The 27,568-nt window shown below is 33.4% G+C and overlaps 1 protein-coding gene across 2 annotated transcripts in view; it reads right to left on the reverse strand.

Annotated features, from left to right (window-relative positions):
• Positions 1-10,110: 10,110 nt before the first annotated feature.
• GRIK2 (glutamate ionotropic receptor kainate type subunit 2) overlaps positions 10,111-27,568 on the reverse strand; it is a 772,190-nt gene continuing 754,732 nt past the window's right edge. Inside the window, exons 15-16 of one of the 2 annotated variants that reach the window (XM_055433591.2) lie at positions 24,400-24,650; positions 10,111-10,389 (exon numbers count right to left, since the gene is read on the reverse strand). In XM_055433591.2, the coding sequence (XP_055289566.1) occupies positions 10,225-10,389; positions 24,400-24,650 (416 nt within the window). In that variant the 3' untranslated portion in view covers positions 10,111-10,224. Of the gene's footprint in view, positions 10,390-14,554; positions 14,603-24,399; positions 24,651-27,568 lie in introns of those variants that run through there. The other variant, XM_088840933.1, reaches the window with a different exon arrangement.

Raw genomic sequence — 27,568 nt, forward strand, 5'->3', positions numbered from 1 at the left:
GATGCTTATATAGCAGACCACTGAAAGAAGACACCATGTAACAAATTTAGGAGTAAAATAGTTATACAGATGGGGGTGGGGGAAGCACACATTTGAATTTACTGAAAGTATAAAACAAAACTAAAATTTTTATAAAAACACATAGATGAATATGAACAATGGTATTTCATTGTTATCACTAAAAACATTTCTTAAACAGGGTACCAAAAGAAAAACGATAAAGTAACAGAATGATAAATTTGGCAACTTTAAGATTAGCAACCTCTGTTTATCAAACAGCCTTTAAGAAAAGTGAAAAATACATAGATAACAGATGGGGAAGAGGTGTTTCTAGAAAATAAAATCAAATAACAGATTAGATAACATCACTGCTATATAGATTTCTAGAAATCATTAAGAAAAATAATTCAATAGAAACCTTGGGAAAAGACCTGAGTAGCTAGACACTTCAAGGAATGTGAATACACATAGGGGAAGGTAAAAGTTGTACTAATCAAGAGGAAAATGACAATGACATTTGGTACATTTGAAAAGCAAAATATTTTTTTAAAATATGACAGAATCCCAGAGTGTGAAAAGGAATGGATTATCAGTTCCTCTTACATATTGGTGATTAAGACGTTGATTGGTACAGTGGCTTTGGCAGTGTTGTAGAGCTGAACACTGATATACCCTGAGGCTGCTCAGATATGCAAATCCAAGAAAAAGTTTAACAGATCAGTACCAGATGACATATGCAAAAATATACATGCTAGCCTGATATGCAGCTTAAAAATAAAAAACGATAAACACCTACTATCTGGACAACAAATTATAGTAGGTGCAGTCAATATTACATAGAAAAAGATGAGAAAGAACTCTCAGGAGAAACATAAAAAAATCTTAGTAATATAAATTCCAGTTTAAAAAGAAAGCTTCAGAAGACATTCTGGAATGTCATACTTGTTCTTTCTCTTTCTATCCTTCTGTCTCCCTAGAAATTCTCACTTGCACTGTGTATTGACTGAATAGTGACTAAGAGTTATCTGCCCAAGTTTGACTACAGTAATACTTTAAAAATTTATTTAAGTTCTCCTGTCTGTGGTTTACTTGTCTATAAAGTGATAATAATATTAGCCCTAGCCCAGAAGGAAATGGCAACCCACTCCAGTATCCTTGCCTGGAAAATCTCATGGACAGAGGAGCCTGGTGGGCTTCAGTCCATGGCGTCGCAAAGAGTCGGGCATGACTAAGCAACTAACACTTACTTACTGATAGTGTTATTCAGAGAACTATAAGAAATAATTCATATAAAATACTTATTATAAATTATGGCAAAAATATTAGCAGTCTTTACACTAATTATTAAATTTATAATGAAATTATGTGAACTTTTGCCTAGTGAATATTTTTAATATTTCTCTCTTTTTTAATATTTTTAATATTCTGTTTCTTTCTGTTGATCTTCATAGCAACCAATCGGGTTTAATCTAAACTAACATAGTATTTTACCCAGACTGTTGTGCTCAGTCGCATGAGGCTCTTTGCAGCCCTATGGACTGTAGCCCACCAGACTTCTCTGTCCATGGGATTCTCCAAGCAAGAATACTTGAGTGGGTTGCCGTTTCTTCTTCCAGGGGATCTTCCCAACCCAGGGATCGAACCCACATCTCCTGAGACTCCTGCAACGCAGACTGATTCTTTACCACTGAGTCACCTGGGAAGCCCATCTTGCCCAGACTACTTATTGATATTACTTCTTCACTAATTTCCTGTGACCACTGTGGTACCTATGTAAATCATACTCCCAACTGAAGCCTGAGTGTTCTTTCCAAAATGCAGATCTTATCCAACAATCTGGTTTCTGCTGAAGAGATGTAAGTGGTTTTCATTGCTCTTTGGATAAATATCACATTATTAAGGTCACTGATCACCTGGCTAAGGTCCAGCTTTGAACTATATTTTAAATGCATTCTGATTACATATCCCTGTGCCTTCCCTGTGCTCATCAACACTGGCTGCCTATCAGTTCCTCAAGAATATGCCATGCTCTCTCCTATCACATGACTCTTACATGTACTTTGTCACAGGCGTGTGAAACTTTTTACTAAGTATGTGCTTCTCATCATTCATATTTCTGCACAATCACCACTTCCTCAGGAAAGTCTACCCCAGTTCTCTAGTCTAAGTAAACGTTCTTTTATTATTAGCTCTCATAAAACACCATATAGTTCCTTCCCATAACCTGTGTGAAAGAGAGTGAAGTACATTTTTCAGCAAACATTTGACCAAGAACTAAATATTTAAAATTTGGCTATTTCACCCTCTTTCAACAAGAATGTTCTCAGTGTTCCAAAACCAATTGTTAAATTGTTAGGTCTCTGTTCATTTCTACCATGAAACAAAAACAAGAAACCTTAAAAAAAAAAAAAAAGGGGCACTGATGACATATTTTCTTGTGCCTAAATGAGGACCAAAAAATCAACATAAGTGTAGTAGTTTAGGTCAGAGAAAAACTTAGGTAAAGTTATGGTATCATATTTTGCATATGGGACATCACCAGCCTGAGTAACAGGATGACGATAATAGTCTGATAGAGTTTGCATCTCATCTTTTGCTCTGCACACCCGGAAGAATCCTACTTTGTGCCATGGTTTGAAGCCAACAGAAGCTACGTGGTCCTGGGAAGAAAACACAAATCACTGGTGTGTTTCATTATACCAATAAATGCTTCTCTGTGCATCCTTTATACATATAACCCAAGTTTTCACATTTCCAAGTATTAAACTGTACCACTTGTTATCAAGTGAGTGAACTTTCATCACTCATCTGAATCTGACAGAAAGGAACACTTCTTGGTGACAGCACTTTTCAGATTGTATTTATGTATTTAACATATTTGATTAAGGTCAGTCTCCTTTTCTAGACTTTGGGTTACCAAAGTAAGCACCGTGTCTCTTTTTTATTATATTGCATACCCAGCATCTAACACAAATCTTATTTAAAATGTATATTCAATAATTATTAAATATAAACAAATGGGTGCATGTTTAATTGAGTCATGTGAGCGGGTCAGAGAGTAACAAGTCAACTCTAATCAAAGCATCTGGGTTTTTAAAAAATGAGAAAGAATATCTTGGGAATCAAAGGAATGGTTAATGTAAGCTAGGTCTTTGTCTATAACTAAATGAAAGGTATTCTACAAAGAAATTACCAAATGCTTCTTCCTTTGCTGACTGAAGACAAAAGATGTCCCTTCAAATCTGTATATACATTTTAAAAGTAATAGAACCCCTAGACACATGGCTGTCTGCATTAGTCTATTTGCAATCCTACCTTGCAGCTAAGTGTGAACATATCATTATTTCTACCACCATAATGTACAACTTGTGGTATGTATCCTTATAAGGAAGGCACAAGACCTTCTAAATTTCCTTTTGTTCTTCCTCTTGGTCAAAATGTGATTATAGTGACTGAAGTTACAGTATTTATTCTGAAGTATTAATATATGAAAACCCTAGACTATGAACTGAGATACAAGGCTATGATTGTTGTTTAGTCACTCAGTCAAATCTGACTCTTTTGTGACTACACGTAGCCTGCCAGGCTCCTCTGTCCATGGGATTTCCCAGGCAAGACTACTGGAGGGGATGCCATTTCCTTCTGCGGGGGATCTTCCCAACCAAGAGATCAAACGTCTCCAGCATTAGGTGGAATCTTTACTACTGAGCCACCAAGGAAGCCTTCATATACAAGGTATATGTTAAAATGTAAATTAAATAGTGTGAAAAAAGCATTGTGTAGTATGTCTTTTATTCCCCTTTAACTGATGAATTTTGACCAAGGTGAATAGAATTTATGATTTTAGATTTTTCAGTATATCAATGATATTAGATTAGATATTAAGCTCTGCAGACTGACCTTAAGGTTAACTAATTGGTAATTGAGAGTGTTATATTTTTGATGGTGTGATATTTTAGAAATATCTAGTTGATAGGTAGGAAAACAGCTATTCTCCTTTGTAAAGAGGCAGGGATATATTTGTTTATTTTTTTAATTACATTCAATAAATGTGAAAGCAAAGTATTGCATAAAGCAGTACATTAAAGAGGATTCTTAATATCTTACGGTTTATCATGGTTTGCTTAGAAAGTGTTCCTTATCTACTATATGACATGTTTCTTGAGCTTTGTAAAATAGAAGTTGGAATGTTTTGAATTAGACCTAAGCCTTTGGGGTATAAATTACATTGGATTCCAAATTTAGCATTATTTGACAAGCACAAGGGGAAAATTAAAATCTTCCCCACTTCAGAAATATTATTGGGAATTATTTTGTGAAATTCATTTGTATTGTAAAAGTATCCCCTTTAAAAAAGTATCCCCTTTACATATTGAGTTAGAAAAAGCATTCAGTAAGAAGAAAATGTGGGCAATATTACATTCTCTACAATGATAAGAGCAAAGTCTGTTCTGCCTCCATTATCTTTGAACCAGAGTAGCTCTGGTTTTTATTTGCTTTTATCCTGGATTTCTGCACAATATTTTCTTTAAAGACAGGGTTCTTGATCAAAATAAGAGTGAAGGATTGAGTGCAGGCATCAAAAATTACTCCCTACTCAACCATAAAAATTACAGTAGAGAGTTTTTTGTTTTTTAAAGTATTAAACTCCAAGAATAAAGTGAACAAGAAAGGTGAAAGTTTCAACAACATTTTTGGAAGGAGAAAAGCATATGAACAAATGATAGGTAATCAAGCAGACTGGAAAAAGTAGAATTCCAAGTGGTCAGTGTGAAAAGCTGCAAACCAATAGGATGACATCACAGAATCCTCCAAGGCACAGGACCTAGCTGTGCAATGTACATTAATAACTGATAATGCAGGAGAGCAAATACAACAAGGAGGGCCTCTTGAATGTAGTTGAAAAACTGTGGTTCCTTGTATTCTTCTCCTTCTTCTCCCCTGCAAGACTGTTCTTCAACCCATCAAAGTAATAAGGAATTATTCTCAAAAGGGGAAAAAAAGGGACTCCAGACTGGAATATGCTAGGTTCAGTTGAAAGCCTGAATGCTAAATTTAAAACAGGGTGTTTAAGTGACTTTGATCTCCTTGCATTTATTTTATGACTTTGTGTTCTGTCAAATGTATGCTTATTAGTGCTGAGTCACTCAGTCATGTCTGACTCTTTGTGACCCTCGGACTGTAGCCCGCCAGGCTCCTGTGTCCATGGGATTCTCCAGGCAAGAACACTAAAGTTGGTTGCCCTTTCCTCTTCCAGGGGATCTTCCTGACCCAGGAATTGAACCCTCATCTTTAATGTCTTCTGCACTGGCAGGTGGCTTCTTTACTCTTGAGCCACCTGATAATAAGTGACCGTACTCATTCTGAATGCAGAATGTAGCAATCTCAAGAGCTCTTAACCAGTGATTAGCAGAACACTGGCAGTTGAGGCTTAATCTCCAGGAAGGAAATTAAAAGATACTCCTGGGGGAATCAAAGGAAAGATCCAAAGTTAGGGATGTTTCAAAGGATTCATTAATAAATAGTCCAACTAGACTTATCTGTGGTAAAACTCTAACTAGATGAAAAGTCTCCCCTACCCAGTTGTGCAGACAGAGCTCCCAAATCAGACTTTAGTTCCCTTTTCTTAATAATTAACAGGTTGGGAAGAATTAACAAGCATCTGAAGAAAAATTCTAATATAGAAAATAGAAATGCAAACAAGCTCACAGAAAAATTCAAATAGGAAAAAAAAAACAACTGAGGTCTTTTCAGGAAGAAGGAAATGTCTTAAGATTACTGTTACTCGCTTCAAACATATAAGAGAAATTATTACATTCATAAAATAAGAATTCATAGAAATTAAAATAATTTGGTAGAAATGAAAAACTCGAATTCAGTATTTGGAATGTAAAGATGACAGAAATGAGAAACAGGAAAGCAAATCTTATAGATGTACACTCAGGAGTTCAGTAGCTCCAATATTTTAGGGTACTGTGGACATTCAGAAGAAAACAAAATTTAAAAGAGAATAAAAAAAAAATCACAAAGAATTGGAGATCTGAATGCCTTCACATTTGCACAAGATGAGTTGGAAGTAAGAAAACAGTGAAAGAAGGCTTTCAAATTTATCTAAGGAAATTATTTTCAATTTAGAATTCAACACCCAAGAAAAACTAATAATTTTTTATATAAGAGGAGAATAAAAGCATTTTTTAGACTGGAATATCAAAAAAACTTGACCTCTGAGGTAGTCCTTCTTTAGAATTCATCAAAATCAGAGATAAACCTAGGAAAGGGAGAACATCTGTTAGAGGCAACAGGGGATCCAACATGGTAGAGAAATTAAGGAAATCCCCGGAAGGCAAGAAAAGAGAGAAATCTCTCTATAATGATTGTGCTACAGACACAAAGGGCTGTCCGAGAGTGAGTCAATAGTATAGCAATAGGATTAAAATTACAGATACACTCAAGACCTTCAAAACCAGGTTCTCCCTGCCATTGTGCCTGTGTGCATGCTCAGTCACTCAGTTGTGTCTGACTCTTTGGACCCTATGGACTGTATCCCATTAGGCTCCTCTGGCCATGGGATTCTCCAGGCAAGAATACTGGAGTGGGTTGCCATTTCCTACTCCAGGGGATCTTCCTGACCTAGGGATCAAACCCACAACTCCTGAGTCACCTTCATTGGTAGGCAGATTCTTTACCCCTGAGCCAACTGCCATTGTACCATCTTTTAAACTGAGGACAAAATTCTCAAGAGAGTCTCGCCCATATTGTTTTCCATACCTTGCTTGCCTTGATCAGAAACAAATGAAGTTATTCCTGTACCTTTCATGCTCTCCTGAAACAGTTGGGCACTCTCTTATCTCTATTAAAGTATTCTGCTTATATTTACACCTCAATGTTGGAAGTGATTGTCAGTAAGCCTGGTCTTGGAATAGAAAAGCCCACTCCCAGTGACAATCTTTGGTGCACACTACAGCCTGATGCTATGATTCTATTGTACATCCGATGCCATGATTTCCTTTATACATATGCATTGTACACAATTGGCTGTACTCATATTTCATAATAAACATACATTTAGAAACACTGTGCTAAAATTCTTTAAAAGCATTAGTGTTTAGTACATAAACTCATTTAATAATAACAAGGAAATATTCTTAAAAATATGTAACTGAACTGAAAAATATTTGAAAGATTTTAATTTATAAAATATCCTCATCCATTTTACATGTTTGTAAAATAGAATCTATTCCCTTGGTGCTCCCATAATTATTAGGGTTATTCAGTTATAAATATATAAATATATCTCTGAGGCGTTCTCATAGCTGTTAGGATTAATTACCTATGAAATATACTGAATATAAATCCTTGATGTTTTTATCTGATTAGCCTTATTTAGTGGTGACAGGTATAAATATATCCTCCCCCAGTGTTCCATAGTGGCTAGAGTCATTTATTTGTGATGTATGTATCTCCACTGATTACCTGGAGTCATCAGGTTATGTTGTCACCTAGAACAGGCATTTCCTCCTCTTCTTACAGTTTGTTTGGTAGACACTGGAAAATAATCTTATGCCAGTATACTGACTTTCCACAGAGAATAGATGTTCTTTCACCGGTTGAAATTATTTTGAAAGCAACCAAATTTTAATAAAATTAAGAATAACACTTCATATATGTATAAGTACACAATGAATAGAGCAATATCTATTTTGTCAGTAATGTAGAAACCTTTCAGGAAATGGATAAAAATTGAATATTATACATCATTTTTATATTCTAAATAACCTTTGGAGTTAAAATACAGCAGAATTTTTTCTACTTTTTGAACTTTTTAAGTTAATTCTTAAATTATCAGATCATACCAAAGATATAAATAATTAATTCCAGACTATTTAAAAATAGTCATCATTTTCTGCCTATTGTTTGTAATATAATGAAGAATTGAAATTTAAAAGTGCTTTAAAATCTGATTAGAATCTAATTGAGTAAATGCTTAATATTCAGACCAAAATCTGAACATTTTATGAGCTATGTTATTTGAGGTTATTTACCAATAAAAAAAAATGTTGAGATTTGTAACAGCAACTTGTACAACTTCCTAAAATTAAATTTTGGGACTTAATTGTCCTTGAAATATGAAATTTAACTTAACCCTGATACTAGAAATTTTGAAAACACTTAGAAATTGATTTTTTAAGTAATGGCTATTAGAAATTTATGGGTTTTTTTTTTTGGATAGGAGTTCTAGTTAAATGAGGTGTTTTGTTTTGTTTTTAATTTATTGTTGATATTGAGCCTCTCTCTTCCTCTCCCTTTGCTGAATTAAATTATCAATGTGCAATGAATTTTTAAATTGGACATGAGTTGAACTTCACATATAATATCATAATCACTATACTGTCTTATACAACACTATGGACATAACCAATGTCCACTCACAGAAGAGCTAAGATCATGATTGTATCCTCTAAAACTGTTCTTTTTCATATTTGAACAGTCCTAAGCCTGAAGATTACATTTTATATTCTGGTCCAGCTTTTAGCCTGAGCTTTTTTCTTCTTTTCTCCAGGCAGTTTTGAAGTGGTCATCCTTGATGACCTGGAAGGATTCAGGAAGTGTACTTCCCTTCATGCAAAGAACAAATAGTGCATTCATTTACCCATATTCAAGAAAAATGAAAGTCAAAGCTGAAAGTAAAATGGACATAATTTTAATGATTTTTTAAATTTTGTGCATTGGATTCAAACAGCAAACTGTGTGCACTCAACTGTTATCACAACGTTGTCAAGAGGTCTGTGTCTTTTACCATTTTACACACAATTGTTCATTACAGTATGTTATCAGCCTCGTGGAAACCAGGGGTGTGGCATGGTAAGCAGTGGTGGTAGTGCACCTAGCTTTTATATTATCTAACTTGAAAATATTTCTCTTCTATGACTCCTTTTTTTCTTGATAAAAATAGTTTTCACCAAACGTTGGTGGTGCACACGCACTACCATTCATGCTCGACATCACACCCCTGACAGGAACGCATGTTCTTATTTTGTTGATAAAAAGTATTACAAAAATTTCCATACAAAAGCTATTTTCATAGAAATCTTGCATTTCCACAAATAAACCTGAACATTTTTTTGAAAAAAACTGCTCAAGAATTTTGTTCATTTAACATTGTGACTGTATTGATAAATGCAGTCCACGTCAGAGTTCACCACACATACTTCTCTTTAGATGACCAGTCCCCTTTCTCCTTTCACTGAGATCTGCCCAGGCTCCATCAAGTTCATTTATAGCAGGAAGGAGGTTTTGAATTAACATGTCTGAATGTTAGAATGAAAGTTTCAGTCTTCCACAGAACTATCAATACTCAGCCCTCTTTTACAGCTTAAGACAAAGATTGCAAAACATCATCCATTTTAATTCAGAATCTCTGAACCAACTGTTGCTTTTTTATTCTTGGTGTGAGGTTGGGGAAAGGGTGGTTGGAATAGGTAGGGATTTGCTAGAGATACATGTTAAATCTCCTGCCACAGTGAATATTAAGAAAAAACATTATTGCCTTGGTAATTTGACACTTCTATTTCAATCAGTGACACACACTGTCAAAAAAACAAAAATAAAAGAAAGAAAAACACTGATGAAGATCTGCTTTATATTCCACTTGCCATGAAATTCAGATTTGTTTTGCTTTACATTTCTTCACATCCTATAAGCACATATTGTCTATTCAGATGACCATTATACTGAGTAGCTAGGGGCTAGTGACATCATCACCCTCTTATCTGGGTGTTCAGAAGACTTAACTGTTTCTTGTAACACTACAGTTTTTGCTGATTCCAAGTATTTTTATTCTTAATGATTTTTTTTTCCTCTGGTTACCCTTGGGGCATTGATATTCCATCTCCTGGCAACAGTTGAACCTCAAAAGGAACCTGTAATTTCTTCCCGGACTGCATTTGAAACCAGCCACAAAATGGTTATGTAACATTCACTCAGAAGAAGGGAGGAACCCATGATAAACAGTGTAACCCCGTGTAACTTGGTTGATCCATGATGTTTATAAATCAAGTCTGATCATTGCAACTGCTTAGATCACAGAGTCTCTAGTTCATAGACACAGCGGCATGAGGTAACTCATTTTATTTGCACAGGTTGCATATTTCCACAGGAAACATTCTCGCTAAATTGTTTGGAAAAAAGACGACAGTTTGTGCTTGGGTGTTTGGCCTCCCAGCTTTATGCCATGGTTTCTTTACCTGGCAACCGTCTGTCGTTAAATGTGTGCATGTTGATAACTTCTTCTGTTTTCACAATAACTGGGGCCTGTGGCTTGTGTTTTAACCGACGCTGGCACTTCAGGGACATTCTCAGTTCCTCTACCATGGCGCTACAGAAGGACCTCTACAGAATAACACAGAAAAGGAAATATTACAAACACATCGACTGAAATGGTCCTGAAATAATATTAAATTTAGTCTCAACAGACTTGTCGACATAGCAGCCTTGAAGTTTTGAAAAATTCCATTATAATGGTTATATCAAATTATTCCACTTTTAATACTCAAAACATGATAATTAAAATATTTTATCAAAGTGGGCAAGTTTAAAGAAAATCTCCACCTGATAGTGAACTGCCAGCTAGGAATGCATACATTACACATAATTTGAATGAGGTTTTCAGATATATAATTGATTAACATTATAAGATATAATCTACCTTAAAATTTAAATACAACCACAAATAAACAAATCAGTTACCAGAAATCCATCCATGCTAAAAAAAAATTAGACAAAATGTACTGGCTTTTATATCAAAATGTAAGATATGAAAATTTTCTTTAAACATGGATTTTTCATTTTGTCTTTAAAAACAGAACAAAAATAGCACTCACACATTTAGACATAAAATATGGAAAATTATTTTTGGTATTCATTATATCTTTTTGTGATCATGCCTATAAAACTATTGGTGAAGATTACAAACACATATGACCTAATCATGAAATGACATTGTATCACATTTAAAAATCCATGCACAAATATTAACTAAATTTTTGGTATCATCAACTTGATACTGAGAACTGATAAATAATTTATTCCATGAAGAAAAAATGACCCTAGATATATATATATATATTAATTCCTATTTCATTGGCAATAGATTTGCCAGAAATTCTATATACCTGGAACTTATTACACACTCCTCAAATTCCTATTACAGAGTGAAAACATAAGACAGAAACTTGTTAGTCTCCCTCTCCATCTAACTGAGATGCATGTGTTAGTTACATATAAATCAGATTCATTAACTAGTTGCATATTGTTGTTGACATTCAGATGGTCTAAGACTTAGGCTTTTTTTTGCAAGAACTAAAAATGTGGACAACAACTAAAAATGTGGACAAGAATGAAAAATTTACACAATTCCAAAAAGTGATATGAAAACATAATGAAATAAACCTAATCAAACATGCATGTGAAGTCTTTTTTTTTTTTTTCATTTTGTATTGCTTTGTTGTTTATCATCTTAGGTTAATTCCAAAATCCAAAAGCAAGCTTCGGGAGTTGGTGACGTTCAAGGAAGCCTGGTGTGCTGCAGTCCATGGGGTTGCTAAGATTCAGACATGACTGAGCAACTGAACTGAACTGAACTGAACTCCAAAATAATGTAGGATAAAAATGGTTAATACCATATACATGCCTTATATTTTAAAAAAATACTTTTCATATATCATTTTTTATCACACAAACTAATACTGAATTAATTTGGGCATCTATATGACAGAGGATAACTCACTTTTTGCAGCTCACAACTGCACCTCCAGCAAGATATTCTGATACCCAATTTTATGTTTTTTGATCCTGCCCTGATAGCTTCTTGTCCATTCCTGGCTATATTCTCAGTTTTCTTCTTTAGGTTGCTGAAGAGTTTCCTTAGTGATCATTCCAAATCTATGCCTCGGCTATTCCTGAAATTCTCACAATTATCAACAATAATCTATTGTTTTAAACATCAGTTATTAATAGTATTTTCTTGTCCAATAAACAGGTGAAATCCAAATCTCTTTTTTCCATCATGACCTCTCTGAGTTAATTTTACCTTCTCTCTCTCCCAACCTATTCCTCTTCTTTTTTTTTTTTTTCTCTTTACACACATGCTTCTCTTTGGGCCTCCAAAGTTTTTCTCCTTTGTTTCTTCTTGCTCTGGTACTCAGCAGAGTTCTTTCATCTTTCACATCAGTCCAGCTTTATCCCTTACCTCCAGACATGACTCAAATTTTAACTTATTCAGGAACCACTTTCCAATTAACTAGGCTTATTATTTCTACTCAATTTACTATTTTGCCCTCACTATCATGTTTCTCTGTCTGACCTCTAGGGCTTCCATGTTTCCCTCTCATTGAATTGTAAAGAGTAGAGATCAAGTGCTCACAGCACTGATTTGTACACATGTTGATGGAATTAACAATAGCCATACATGACCTTAGCATTTTAATTCTTTTTTAACAATGTTTGTAATTCAATTGATTAAAAAAAATTTTTTCAGAAGCTTAGTAAAATACATTGTGTACAAGTGAGCTAATTAATCAGATAAATATTTGTTTAATAAGATTAAATTAATAAAAATATTACTTTATTAGTGCTTGTCATGGGAGATGATTAAATGCTACACATGAATTCCCAACTATCTGCAAAGTTATTTTTATGTATTATTTATTATGTGATAAATTATACGGTTTTTAAATTCACAGATTCTATTTCTATTAAAGGATCTATATGACACCTGATAGCCAGTATATGGACACAGTGTTTCTTGTTGCTTAATACCTACTATTAGATGTACTTATTAAGAACATGATGAAAATGATGATGAAGATGGTGATGATGACAACACTGTAGAAATGGAAAAATCTGACTCCAAAAGAGGGAGGAATACATAGTCTTGAGGTAACTTAGTCTTGGTTCTCTGTTGAAACATTTAACAGAAGAATTGATTAGATAATATAACAATGTCAGAATTTGATGCCATCGATACTTTAAAAATGTTATAGGATGTGAATAATGTTGGATTGTTTGAAATAAACCTTCATTTAAAATAACTAAATTTCTAAATGTTAAAAAAATGTATAACATTCTTGTTGGCAAACTCAGTTTTTAGATATCATGATTATATTGATTTCAAAAGTGATAAAATAGAGATATTGTTTTGTCCATAGTAGGAGAGTGGTCTAAACAACTGATTTTCTCAGGAAAAAATCTTACAAATGTACATAACTATTCAACCATGGACTGATTCAGTTTTATTTCTAGTTAGTTAGGAAGTAAATTGTATTAATAACCTATACTTAACTCCAGACTATAAATAAATGCATTTAAACTCTTTTAAAGCAATTTTATGTAATATAAAACTTGTAATACTGATTAATATAAATTATAAGCAAATATCCTGCCCCAATCAAGCATAAATAATTTAAAATTATCTTAAGTAAATGATAATTACAAATTTATAAACTCTGAAAATTATAAACATGTAATCCCACCATTATCATTTTAGACTTTCTCTTATTTTCTTAAGCCATTAGAAAGTAAAAAATTTAATCAAGCAAGCTTTAAGCAGTCAATCAGTAGTTTTGATTATATCATGTTACCACTTTTGTTAATTTTTTCTCTAAATAAGCTGACTTTGACAGTTCTTTTTGATTTATCAATATGTTTTTCCTAAAAAAATAGTATTATCTTACGTTCTAATACAGTCACCATGAAACTGTAGGTTCTTTTCTTACTTATATAATATTTCCAATCCTTCACAAAACTATGAAAATCTTTAGATTTGAGCAAAAATTTGGAATCAACATTGACAAATTTAAAAAATTTAATGATACCATAAAGTATGGTTCACTTGTATCACTAAAGAAAACACATTTAAAAAAAAATTTTTAAAGCTTTAAAATGTAAATTCTGTATCTTGATCTCTGTAAGAACCTAAAGTTGAAACTGTACAGATGATTGCGAAATATAGCTGTTTCTCTGTGTTGTATGTTGCCAAAAAATTACCATGTCTGATTTTTAAACTTCTAACTTGTCATTTGCTAGAGACAAATAGTGTTTCCTAATTCATATCATGATCAGAATTTTTTACATGTCCTTTTATTGAACTGTGGAATAAGATTTTGAAAAACCTAAATGCACTTGACAGGAATTTTCTGAGTTATAATGAAGAAGGAAGCTGAGGAGGAGGAGGGAGTAGGAGAAGAAAGAATAAAAGAGAAAGAGAGGAAAAGGGGGTGGGGGACAAGGAAAGAAACAATGAAGGAAAGAGGGAAGAAAATAAGGGAGAGAGGACGTGAGAGAGAGATTGAGGGAAGAAGAAAGAGAAAGAAAACTACCATGCTTTTCAAATCACTTCTTAGGGACAGAAACACACAAATTGTGTCAAAGTAAGTTTCTTAGGGTGAAAACAACAACAAAAATGTTTCTGCACAATATGACAGACTACAAAAAGAAAAAAAGGTGCAAGGATACTAACCATTATTAAAAACCTCTTTTAGTAAGTTTCAAAAGTTTACTAAACAGTGTCTGGATGGTAGGGTGGCACTAACCAAATAGAAGATTCCTGAAAATGAAAATTTAAATCTTTGAGCTGTTAGCATGTATAATTGCATTAAAATTAGTTAAACTCATTATGAAATTCACTATATTTAATGAGGCAACCTGTATTACACATTTCTAATTCTTGAAACAATGAAGGTTTGGAAACCCTACAAATAATGAATTTGGCTAAATGTACATTGCCTTTTAAATAAGCTATTTTTTATGTATAAGACAACACAAAAATAGTCCACAGATAAATGTTCTCAAGAATATAATTCGTGGTGTTATAGAATAATTTAATCTGAATATCTTAACTTTCCAATTTATAGATATGTTTATATGATACATGACGTGATAGCAGTTTGAGAAGCACATAAATTTTTTTAGTATTAGAAATCTAGTTGCAAACATGCTCCACATTGAACAGTGATATATTTAAACTTCATTTTTCAGTTAAATCCTTTATGTTTAGCAATGTTTTTTTAAAAAAATAGCAACTGATGAAAAATAAGTTTTTTTTTTCAACTTTGAAACATCACTTTCATGTTGACTATATAATAATATACCAATTGAAGGAGAAATAATCATAAATATTATATGCTATTATTAGGGCTCTATTTAGTATTTATTTTGTAAGGAGGAAACTATTCTATAATCTTACTGTCTTATTTTTTGAGGGTATAAAATTAACTAAATGATATTCCAATATTCAGAATAATTTCCAGCCATTTTTGTATACAGTTTCTATTTGAAGTCTATTAAAACATCTTTAAACTGCTTCTAAGAGACTTTGTAGTGCAGTGTCTTAATATATATTAACATCTCTCAACCAAAATATTTTGGTTTGTTTGTCATTTAAATTATTTGTTCATTGATTATGGATACCTCATTCATTCTCAGACATTTTCTAATTAATTTCGGATGCTGTAGGCCATTTGACCAAGAATTCCAGATCACATGTAGTAGAGACAAAACCAAACAATCACTGCAATTAATCCCTGTGGAAAATTGTTACACTTTAGGTAATACTTAAATTAACTAAATAATAACTAAAGGGAAGTAAAAAGTATATTGGATGCAATATGCAACATTTTATATAAATGTTGGTGTCCTAAATAATGAAGATAAATGTCATTTAACAGGGCCCATTTCTTTTGATTTTACTCTTTAATTGGCAGTCTTTTAAAAATATCGTATAGCTAGAGCTATCTATCAGAAGTATGGATTTACCTAAAGCTGTATGAATGTAACAGTGAAGCAATGAGAGATGAAAAATGACTAGCTAAGATACTCATGTCAAAAATATATATATATATAAAATCTTGATGCTTAGTCTTAGAGCAGTACTCTTTTTTAAAAGTCCATATATACATATATGTATATATATATATATATAATTTAAATATGCTGTGCACTAGTCAGACAGGTATGAACACATTGATATTCTAACTAAAAGAGGAATACTGTTCTCTTGACTTGCATTCTGTATGTTATTATGTTAGCCTGCCTCACTAACAGTAATTTGAATTTCAGCTACGTTCTTTTACCTGGACTCTATTCTTAACAAATGGTAATTTTTGAATACTAAATAATAAATCAGACAGAAAAAATTATGGCACTAAATTATTTTTTCTCAATAAATGAAATGACAAAGCTTCCTATGCTTTAGCCTGGATTATTTTACAATGATAAACATATCCAAAGATTAAAATATTCTCAGAAACTTTGACTCTTACAGAAATATTTACTGAATAACTTTATATTACATTTTGCAAATATATGAGACAGAGAAAAATGGGGCATCATTATACATTTTTACACTTCCCTCACTTATGTTAGAAAAATCAATAAATTAGGTCTGACAAGCTTCAACACCATTTTAGTCAATAGAGCTGTGAAATGAATTTTAAAAAAAGCAATGTTAATCATATTCTTGCTAGTAGTCATAATAATAATTTTTCAAAGTATGTACCATCCAAATAACTAGTGCTTAATTCCAGGAAAGCTCTCTTTCCTTTAAAGTACAGCAGTTAAAATGTATCAGTTTTATAAATAAAAATAATAATTATATTATAATGGAAGCTTCTTTATATATGCCAGACATCCAAAAAGCTCTATATATGTTAAATATATTAACTTCTAAAACATTTTAATTTATGGTGTATTTGTAACCCATTCATTTATTTAAAAGATATATAGAAAGATTAATATAATCCAAAGTTGAACATATTTGAAGAATGGTTACAAGTCTTTTTTTTTTTTTAATTTCAAAACTCATGCTTAATGTCCAGGAAAGTGAAATAATTATATAGGGCTCACAATCAAAGCCCACAGTCTGTTTATCTAACTCAAACTCCTACTCCATACATTTTGTCAATACAACATCAAGGATAAAACCTGTCAAGAAAAATAGCTAAATGTTCTACTTCCATGTCCTGTAGTGTTTTGTGGTGTAAACAGAATTAGTCTAGGCATATTTCAACTTGAGAAACATACTTAACCCTTGAGATACTTATCCTCTTCTGAACAATATGGATAATAATCTTTGCATAGCTCTCAGAGTAACTTTGTACTCACATGACATATTACATAAAAATTCTAAAGTCATTTATGAAAACCAGCTATAATCTTGTTTTAACAGGTTGTGGGCATTAAAAGAGTATGAGTTATAATAAACAAATGACTTAAAACTCCTTTTGCTGATTCGCAAAATGAAGATTGGCAATTGAAGTATTATTTTATACTTATATATAAAAAGTATTTTTTTGAGCCATCCCTATAGAGGTTATTAGTGGAAATTGAGAGATGTTCTGCTCTCAGAGAAAGGCAATAACATAAAAACCAGACAAAATACACTTATGTCCAAATTTTATTTGCCACTTTTAACTTTTGAGTAGCAACATGTTTATAGCTAGATTTTATATTAAAAATGTACTTAGAACGTTAACAGTTAAAACTCCATATATTAAATACAAACTCCCTATATGAAATATTCCATGGTTTGTAAGTAAGTATTATTTGGAAAAATGTAAATATTGTAATAAAATGTTTACTGATGATTTATGACAATGTTTGCTTTCATATATCTTATCCAATAAATGTCTTATTTTATGAAGCATTACTTCTGTTAGAACTAATTCTTCAGCATTCTGGAAGCAATTTGTGCATAAGGTTTTGTGAACAACTTGTTTTAATTCTCCTGATTCCATGAAATACAGATTCAGCCAGCTTTGAAAAGTGTTTTTCCTCTGAATAATCTTTCATACAGAATCTCTAGTCTTGCAAGTTTAAACTAAACAACTATGATTTTCTTCTTATTCCTCATATTTCCTTGTTTCATTAATTTGTCCTTCTATGAGTTACAACTGCCTTCTACATTTCTTATTCAACTATACACTGAAGAAAATTCTATGTGCCCACAACACTTTTTTTGAATTTTCAATGACTGAAAATCACCACATTATATAAAGATTATTGTTGATAAGATTTACCAGTGTTCTATAATACAAACAACTATGTACACTAAAATGTACTATGTCCTGAAAAACAACTGTACAAAATAGCTCTTAAAATGTACTTTAATCACCTTGCAGGAAAGCACAAAATATGTATCCAAGACATGGAATGTAGCTTAGAAATTCAATATCCAGCAATAATATATATATTTTTATTTCTAAGATATATTTACTGTATTTTCTTTAGCTTAAATAATAGAAAGGGAATATTTTATTATATTTTCATATCAAGAAATGCATAGATTCATATTCAACCTGATGTTCAATAAGGAACAGTTTGTACAGACAAATCTATTTCAGTTACATGGAAATAAATCTATTTATATATGTATCACGCAAAAACAAAAGGTGCAACTATGTAAGTATATTACCATTCTCATTGGAAATCAAGGCAGAATTATATATAGCTTTTAAAAGTGAACATATTCAAAAATTTGAGAAATGATTAATAATTCCAAACATAAATTAATAAACAATAATTATCATAAAATAGTATTATAAAAATTATTACAGCAATTTATAACTCATACTTACAAAAATCAATGTATTATCATAAAAATATATTACCAGAGAAATTAAAATTCTAAATATTAAGCAAGTTTTTTCAGTTATAAGTAAGATTTAAAAGGTAAACACAGACTATTTCAAACAAATCTGTTACCAGAAATACATTGATAATTGCCTAAGATGTGCAACAATTTATTGAATTGCTTACTGAATGAACCTCAAGTACTAACATTTTTAAAAGCAAGGAAAATATAAGGTAAAAAGAAAATTAGAAAATGCACATGTTGATTAGTTATTTTTCAAACACATTCAAAATGGAAAAACATTTTAAGTAACTTTCATAATGGTCAGGTTATATGGTTAAAACCATCAAAAAAAGAAAAACACCTATTTAGTTTACAAGTATGAATAAATGTGAAAAGCAATATGTCCTTGAGGCGTTAATATTTGCATCAAAATTAAAACCACTGAGTATTTTAAAAATTATAATACACCATCTTGTGGTTATTGGAAAGGAATGCAACTTACAATTTTCATATTTTTATAAGGTCTACATATTTCAGCATTATCTTCTGTTTTTAGTTTAACCTGCCCTCATTTAAAAATGACACATTCTTATAGTACACTTAGTTCTCAAACAGCTCAGAAATATAAAAACATTATAGTCATTAAAACCAGTGTGATCCTTTAATATCTTACAAAATATATACTATAAAAGACATATTATTTTCACCTTTAAATAATAATAATCACTAATTTTATTATCATTATCAGAGGTAAGACTTGAAAGGTAATATATTAGTTATTCATAAATTTTATAAATAAACTTAACTTTCAACTAGATTGCATGTATATCATATCCACCAGCTTATTTAGATAAAGATAGACATTTTCATTTGTTCTTTTTAAAAATACTAGAATATTATGAATTAAAGAAAGAAGAAATAAAATGTAGAAAGAAAATGGGATAAGAGATAAGTATTTGGGAGCTGGAATTATGAATAATATATACTTGCTTACTTCCAGTGTGCAAATACAATTCATTGCACACTTGGTTCTCAATAAATAATTATTGAGTAAATAAATAATTATAAAAATATTTACTTTGGCTTTAAAATCTAAAAATCTCAACTAAAGACACAAGTCATAAGTGCAAATAAACTAAATTTCTGTACACTCACATGCATATTTTACAATAAAATCTAAGAATATTTCACAGCTAATTTTAATAAATTAACTAAGGTATTAAACCATATAGCCCAACAAAGTAAAATATTTTTCTCAGGAAAAATGAAGAGAAATGGAGCTATTATTTATCACAATAAGTACAATGGATCACATCTAATAAGCCTATTATTTATTTATAAACATATTTCTTTTGAATTATATGAAAACATAGTTCTTTTTTATTCTTCATGATCAACTTTTCTAAGTTTCTGGAATCAGTTTCATTATTTAACAGGTAAAGAAATAGAAAAGGAAGGAAGGAGAAAAACAGAAATATAAAAAAGGAAGAAAGAGCCTTACGCCGACAGAAACTGTCCGAGATATGGAGATACTAATCAAATTCACTAGTTCCTTTTCCTAAAGGAATTAAGAGGTAAGAATCTAATAGGGAAAGAGGGCCTCCCTCCCCCAGAAATCAGAAAATATGAATAAAATAGTGAGTAAGTTTCCCTGATGACTCAGATGGTTAAGAATCTGCCTGCCGAGAGGAAGACCCAGCTTTGATCCCTCGGTGAGGAAAATCTCTTGGAGAAGGAAAAAGCAACCAACTCCAGTATTCTTGCCTAGAGAATTCCATGGACAGAAGATCCTGGCAGGCAACAGTCCAAGGGGTCACAAATAGCTACACAGGACTGAGTGACTACACTTTCACTTTCAAGGGAGAACTCTTGTCAAAGGCTTCACAGAGGAAAGAATGGGTCTTGTTTGAAATGGATAAAACTCATTCTCAACTTTCTCAAAGCGGCAGCAAATGTTCTTGGAATGAGGATAGTTTCTGAAGTTAGCTAAGCTTTTTTAAAAAATGAGATGTACAAATAGAGTCATGTGTTTTTTTTTTAAATCAGTTCAGTTCAGTCACTCAGTCCTGTCCAACTCTTTGTGACCCCATGGACTGCAGCATGCCAGCCTTACCTGTCCACCACCAACTCCTGGAGTTTGCTCAAACTCATGTCCATCGAATTGGTGATGCCTTCCAACCATCACATCCTCTGTTGTCCCCTTCTCCTCCTGCGTTAAATCTTTCCCAGCATGAGTCAGTTCTTCGCATCAGGTGGCCAAAGTATTGAGGCTTCAGCTTCAGCAACAGTCCTTCCAATGAACACCCAGGACTGATCTCCTTTAGGATGGACTAATGTTTTGATCTCCTTGCAGTCCAAGAGACTCTCAAGAGTTTTCTCCAATACCACAGTTTAAAAGCATCAATTCTTTCATGCTCAGCTTTCTTTATAGTCCAACTCTCATGTCCATACATGACTACTGGAAAAACCATCGCTTTGGGAGATAGACCTTTGTTGACAAAATAATGTCTCTACCTTTTAATATGCTGTCTAGGTTGATCATAGCTTTTCTTCCAAGGAGCAAGCATCTTTTAATTTCATGGTTGCAGTCACCATCTGCAATGATTTTGAAGCCCCCCAAAAATAAAGTCTCTCACCGTTTCCATTGTTTCCCCATCTGTTTACCATGAAGTGATTGGACTGATGCCATGATCTGAGTTTTTTAAACACTGAGTTTTAAGCCAACTTTTTCACTCTCCTCTTTCACTTTCATCAAGAGGCTCTTTAGTTCTTCTTCGCTCTCTGCCATAAGGGTGGTGTCATCTGCATATCTAAGGTTATTGATATTTCTCCTGGCAATCTTGATTCCAGCTTGTGCTTCATCCACCCTGGCATTTCGCATGAGGTACTCTGCATATACATTAAATAAGCAGGGTGACAACATGCAGCCTTGACGTACTCCTTTCCCAATTTGGAACCAGTCTATTTTTTCATGTTCCATTCTAACTGTTGCTTCTTGACCTGCATACAGATTTCTCAGGAGGCAGGTTAGGTGGATGGTATTCCAATCTCCTTAAGAATTTTCCACAATTTGCTGTGATCCACACAATCAAAGGCTTTGGCATAGTCAATAAAGCAGAAGTAAATGTTTTTCTGGAACTCTCTTTTTTGATGATCCAATGGATGTTGGCAACTTCATTGGAATAGAAAATAAAAATCTAACACCACCTTGTGAAAATAGTTGTGCCCTGTACACAGATTCATTATACCCATTGATTAGGAAAATGTTTCTTGGTAAGTTGATGCCTAGCCTTGAATGTCTAATCTAAAATGACTAGTAGGAATTTGCCAGGTAGAAAAATGGAAAAAGGTTGCTCAGGTCAAATGGGAAGAGTATTTTAAAAAGCTGGCTGACCTTGGAAAATAGAAAGCAATTTAGTGCAGTTATAGTACAAGCACAAATTGGGGAGAACAAAATATAAAACTACAAAGATGAACAGAGAGAGATCCTGAAATGTCCCCTCTGAGAAACTAGAGAATTTGAACTTCATTAGAAGGTTTTGGGCTTCCCTGGTGGCTCAGAGATTAAAGCATCTGCCTCCAGTGTGGGAGACTTGGGTTCAATCCCTGGGTCCGGAAGATCCCCTGGAAAAGGAAATGATAACCTACTCCAGTGTTCTTGCCTGGAGAATCCCATGGATGGAGAAGCCTGGTAGGCTACAGTCTATGGGGTCGCAAAGAGTCATACACGACTGGGCGACTTCACTTCACTTCACGGGAGCTTTGCGGAGACGTTGACATCAGAGGATGTGACTCATATGCTCATGTCCTATCAAAACAGCTCTTTTTTTCCAATATAATATTGTATCTGCTTCAGCCCGAACAGGTCAGTTGATTCCCACTTTCTAATGTTTAAGAAGGTCATAGAAGCCCACAGAAATTGAGAACTGGTTGATATGTGAAAAATTCAACTAAACTAATTATTTATAAAAACAATAAAGGTGATTTACAAAATGTAAATTCCCATGTCCTTTAAAAACACCTTAATGCTATAAAATAATCATACATAGAGACAAGGCCCAGGTAAATCATACAAACATGATACAAAGAGAAAAGGGCAATAGACTATCATATGCTGTCAAGAGACTAATGTATGTGTTTTAATTTAAACCTGAGCTATAAGTGAAAGAAAACTACTGTATATGGATGATGTGAGGTTCTAACTAGACAACCTAAGTTCCTTATATTACTTTGGGACTCATTTTAAGCATTAACCAGCCAAATATCACATTTGTTGATAACTTACAGTAAATATGAAAATTGAAGATTTAATGACTTTCATCTTTGATTAGTTCTTAGGATTTGACCCCAAAACTCATTTTGACACCATAACAAAATCATAATGTATATCGTGTACTTAGATCTAATTTTCATTCACATCTGTTGCAAAAGATATTTGATTAAATATGCTTAGACCTAATATTCAGTCACAACTGTGGCAAAAGATATTTTATTTAGTCAGATCAGCAGATATAGCCATTAAATAGATCATATAATTGTCCAAATTTCTCAAACTTTTTAATTGGTTATTTTACTTATAGAATAGTACTATCAGAATAGTCATTTAACACTATTTGAAGGAATTAATTACCTTCCTTAATTAAAGTGAAGTAAATTGAATTTAGTGTATTATGTGAAGTAAAATGGAATGCTGTATGAAGAGTTTTGATTTCAGAAATGATAACTGTATCATAAATTATTAAATATGAAGGAAAATATCATATTACTACTTTTATATTTACCAATAAATGTTTATAAACCTTTTAAATATTTAAAAAACATAATCTCACTCTGATGCAGAATCTAAAATTTAAGATCTAAAAATCTGCTTTTCAGTTAAAAACAGAAGAGATGTTTATATACTAAACGAATAAGTTCCAAAAGGCTTAAAATTTTTAAAGCCGAATTTTATATTCCGAGTCATACATTTACATTAAAGAGTAGCACGTACTATCAGAAAGAAAGATTTCTCTATAAATATCCGTTCTTATATTTATAGAACTAATGGAATTATAGCACTAGAAATGTATAATATGAACTAGGTTCACAAAATTTTAAAGAATAGAATGTAAAGATATTTGTACACAGATTAAATATATTAAAATCCTAAGAAAAATTGCAATAATCTCAATATTTTGAGGTTTATATATATTCTTCTGAAAACTCAAGTGCAAGACAATAAAAGACGCACTAAGAATAATATTAAGTGGCAAAGAAGAAACCCACAATATTCTCACATATTCATTAATGTAGGTTAGCCATTAAATTTTCACAGTGTGCTTTGAGATTTTTAATAGAAATGTATTGGAGCAAAAATCTTCAAATAAAAATTATATTTACTCTCTAACTTGAAACTATTAATGAGTATCATATCTTAAAGCACTTAATTGCACAGAAAATTTTTTCTTCATATAACAGTTTCTGAGTTTTACTTCATTAATTATATTCTTCCAATAAACTGATCACAGTGAACTTCAAGCAGCAAAAGTTTTTCCAATTTCAGACTTTAATAAGAGGGAAAATACTTGCTGGTCCTGAAACAGTTCAATTAAAAATATTACCTTTAAATTAAAAGCACAAATCTAATCCTGAGTTCTATGAACCTTTGTATATAACAAGTGACAGAAGATCATTAACAGTCACAGTTGAAAGTATCACCCTTGGTTGGCAAGATAAAAAATAGTTGGCTTTATTATAACAATTGTTTTAAGTTGCAAAAAAGTGACATTTACCTTTTCCAATTGAGCGTTTTTTTTGGATTTGTATAAAAACTCTCCCACTGCCACAAAAACAGAGAGCACCAAGCCGGCTGCCAGAACAATGAAGATGCCACCAATATTTTGAACCCCCAGGGCACTGGCCTCCTTGCTCTCCTCCTCTGGGCACCCATTGCCCCTCCACCACTTCTCCTTCATCATGTGCAGCTTGCCTTCCTCTTGCAGCTGAAGAATTGCTATGGTGATTTTGTCTCTATACGGAGAACCTAAGAAAAGAGAGGGTTTGTTAATGCTTTCCAGGAAACCAGAATTTCATGATTAAAGGTTAACATGATGAAAGAACAGAGCTTTTTCCAAATGCTGTGAAATATGCCACTATTTATTTTCAGCAAGAAAAATCAACTGGAAATGGCATAAAATACAAGTTTAACAAAATAAATAGAGGTGGCGGCCTTTCTGATTTTGAAGGTTAAAATACATTGTGTTTTGAAAGAGGAAAATATCTCTTGCTAAATGCAGGCTCAACAAAGAGAATTGGGAAAATAATAAATGGTAAGTAAAAAACTACAAAAAGAAATGCAGAGAGGGCAAGGATATTTAGTTAATGACTAGGAATTGTTCAACACTGAAAACAAAGCATTGATAAAATGGTAACCTTGGTTTTTAGGAAAGTTGTGCAAAAAATGGTGTTTCCCATGATTCAGTTCAGTTCAGTTCAGTTCAGTCTCTCAGTCATGTCCGATTCTTTGCGACCCCATGAATCACAGCACGCCAGGCCTCCCTGTCCATCACCAACTCCCGGAGTTCACTCAAACTCATGTCCATCGAGTCGGTGATGCCATCCAGCCATCTCATTCTCTGTCGTCCCCGTCTCCTCCCACCCCCAATTCTTCCTAGCATCTGACTCTTTCCCAGTGAGTCAACTCGATGGGTGAGGTGGCCAAAGTATTGGAGTTTCAGCTTTAGAATCAGTCCTTCCAATGAACACCCAGGATTGATCTCCTTTAGAATGGACTGGTTGGATCTCCTTGCAGTCCAAGGGACTCTCAAGAGTCTTCTCCAGCACCACAGTTCAAAAGGATCAATACTTCGGCGATCAGCTTTCTTCACAGTCCAACTCTCACATCTGTACATGACCACGGGAAAAACCATAGCCTTGACTAGACGGACCTTTGTTGGCAAAGTAATATCTCTGCTTTTTAATATGCTATCTACGTTGGTCATAACTCCCCTTTAACAAGTTCTGTTCGGTTCAGTTCAGTTGCTCAGTCATGTCTGATTCTTTGTGACCGCATGGACTGCAGCACGCCAGGTTTCCTTGTCTATTACACCAACTTCTGGAACTTGCTCAAACTCATGTCCATCAAGTTGGTCTGTCATCAGTCAACCATCTCATCCTCTATTGTCCCCCTCTCCCCCTGCCTTCAATCTTTCCTAGCATCAGGGTCTTTTCCAGTGAGTCAGTTCTTCACATACAGTGGCCAAATTACTAAAGCTTCAGCTTCAGCACCAGTCCTTCCAATGAATATTCAGGGTTGATTTCCTTTAGGATTGACTCCTGCCTGTTTGATCTCCTGCCTGTCCAAGGGACTCTCAAGAGTCTTCTCAAAAGCATCAATTCTTCAGTGCTCAGCTTTCTTTATAGTCCAATTCTCACATCCACACAGGACTACTGAAAAACCATAGCTTTCACAATATGGACTTTTGTTGGTAAAGTAATGTCTCTGCTTTTTAATATTCTGTCTAGGTTGGTCATAGCTTTTCTTCCAAGGAGCAATCATCTTTTAATTTCAAGAATGCAGTCACAATCTGCAGTGATTTTGCAGCCCAAGAAAATAAAATCTCTCACTGTTTCCCCATCTATTTCCATGAAGTGATGGGACCGGATGAACTATGGATGGAGGTTCATGACATTGTACAGGAGACAAGGATCAAGACCACCCCCAAGAAAAAGAAATGCAAAAAAGAAAAATGGCTGTCTGAGGAGGCCTTAAAAATAGCTGTGAAAAGAAGGGAAATGAAAAGCAAAGGGGAAAAGGAAATATATACCCATCTGAATGCAGAGTACCAAAGAATATCAAGGAGAGATAAGAAAGCCTTCCTCAGTGATCAGTGCAAAGAAACAGAGGAAAACAATAGAATGGGAAAGAATAGTGATCTCTTCAAGAAAATTAGTTATCAAGGGAACATTTCATGCAAAGATGGGCACAATAAAGGACAGAAATGGTATGGACCTAACAGAAGCAGAAGATATTAAGGAGAGATAGCAAGAATACAAAGAAGAACTGTACAAAAAAGATCTTCATGACCCAGATAATCAAGGAGTTGTGATAACTCACCTAGAGCCAGACATCCTGGAATGCGAAGTCAAGTGGGCCTTAGGAAGCATCACTGTGAACAAAGCTAATGGAGGTGATGGAATTCTAGTTGAGCTATCAAATCCTAAAAGGTGATGCTGTGAAAGTGCTGCACTCAATAATTTTGAAAACAAATTTCCAATAAATTTGGAAAACTCAGCAGTGGCCACAGGACTAGAAAAGGTCAGTTTTCCTTCCAAACCCAAAGAAAGGCAATGCCAAAGAATGTTCAAACTACCACACAGTTGTACTCATCTCACACGCGAGTAAAGTAATGCTCAAGTTTCTCCAAGCCAGGCTTCAGCAATATGTGAACCGTGAACTTCCAAAGCTGTTTTTTTCCAGTAGTCATGTATGGATGTGATAGTGAGACTATAAAGAAAGCTGAACACCAAAGAATTGATGCTTTTGAACTGTGGTGCTGGAAAAGACTCTTGAGAGTCCCTTGGACTGCCAGCAGATCAAACCAGTCAATCCTAAAGGAAGTCCTGAATATTCATTGGAAGGACTGATGCTGAAGATGAAGTTCCAATATTTTGGTCGCCTTATACAAAGAATTGACTTACTGGAGCAGTCCCTGATGCTGGGAAAGATCAAAGGCAGGAGGAGAAGTAGATGACAGAGGATGAAATGGTTGAATGGCATCACTGACTCAATGGACATGAGTTTGGGTAAACTCCGGGAGTTGGTAATGGACAGGGAGGCCTGACATGCTGTAGTCCATGGGGTCGCAAAGAGTCGGACACAACTGAGCGACTGAACTGAACTGAACCAAACTGATAGGACCAGATGCCATGATCTTCATTTTTTGAATGTTGAGTTTTAAG

This window comes from Moschus berezovskii, chromosome 10 (genome assembly GCF_049115385.1).
Source record: "Moschus berezovskii isolate FMDL1 chromosome 10, NW_MosBer_1.0, whole genome shotgun sequence".
Classification (NCBI taxonomy): domain Eukaryota; kingdom Metazoa; phylum Chordata; class Mammalia; order Artiodactyla; family Moschidae; genus Moschus; species Moschus berezovskii.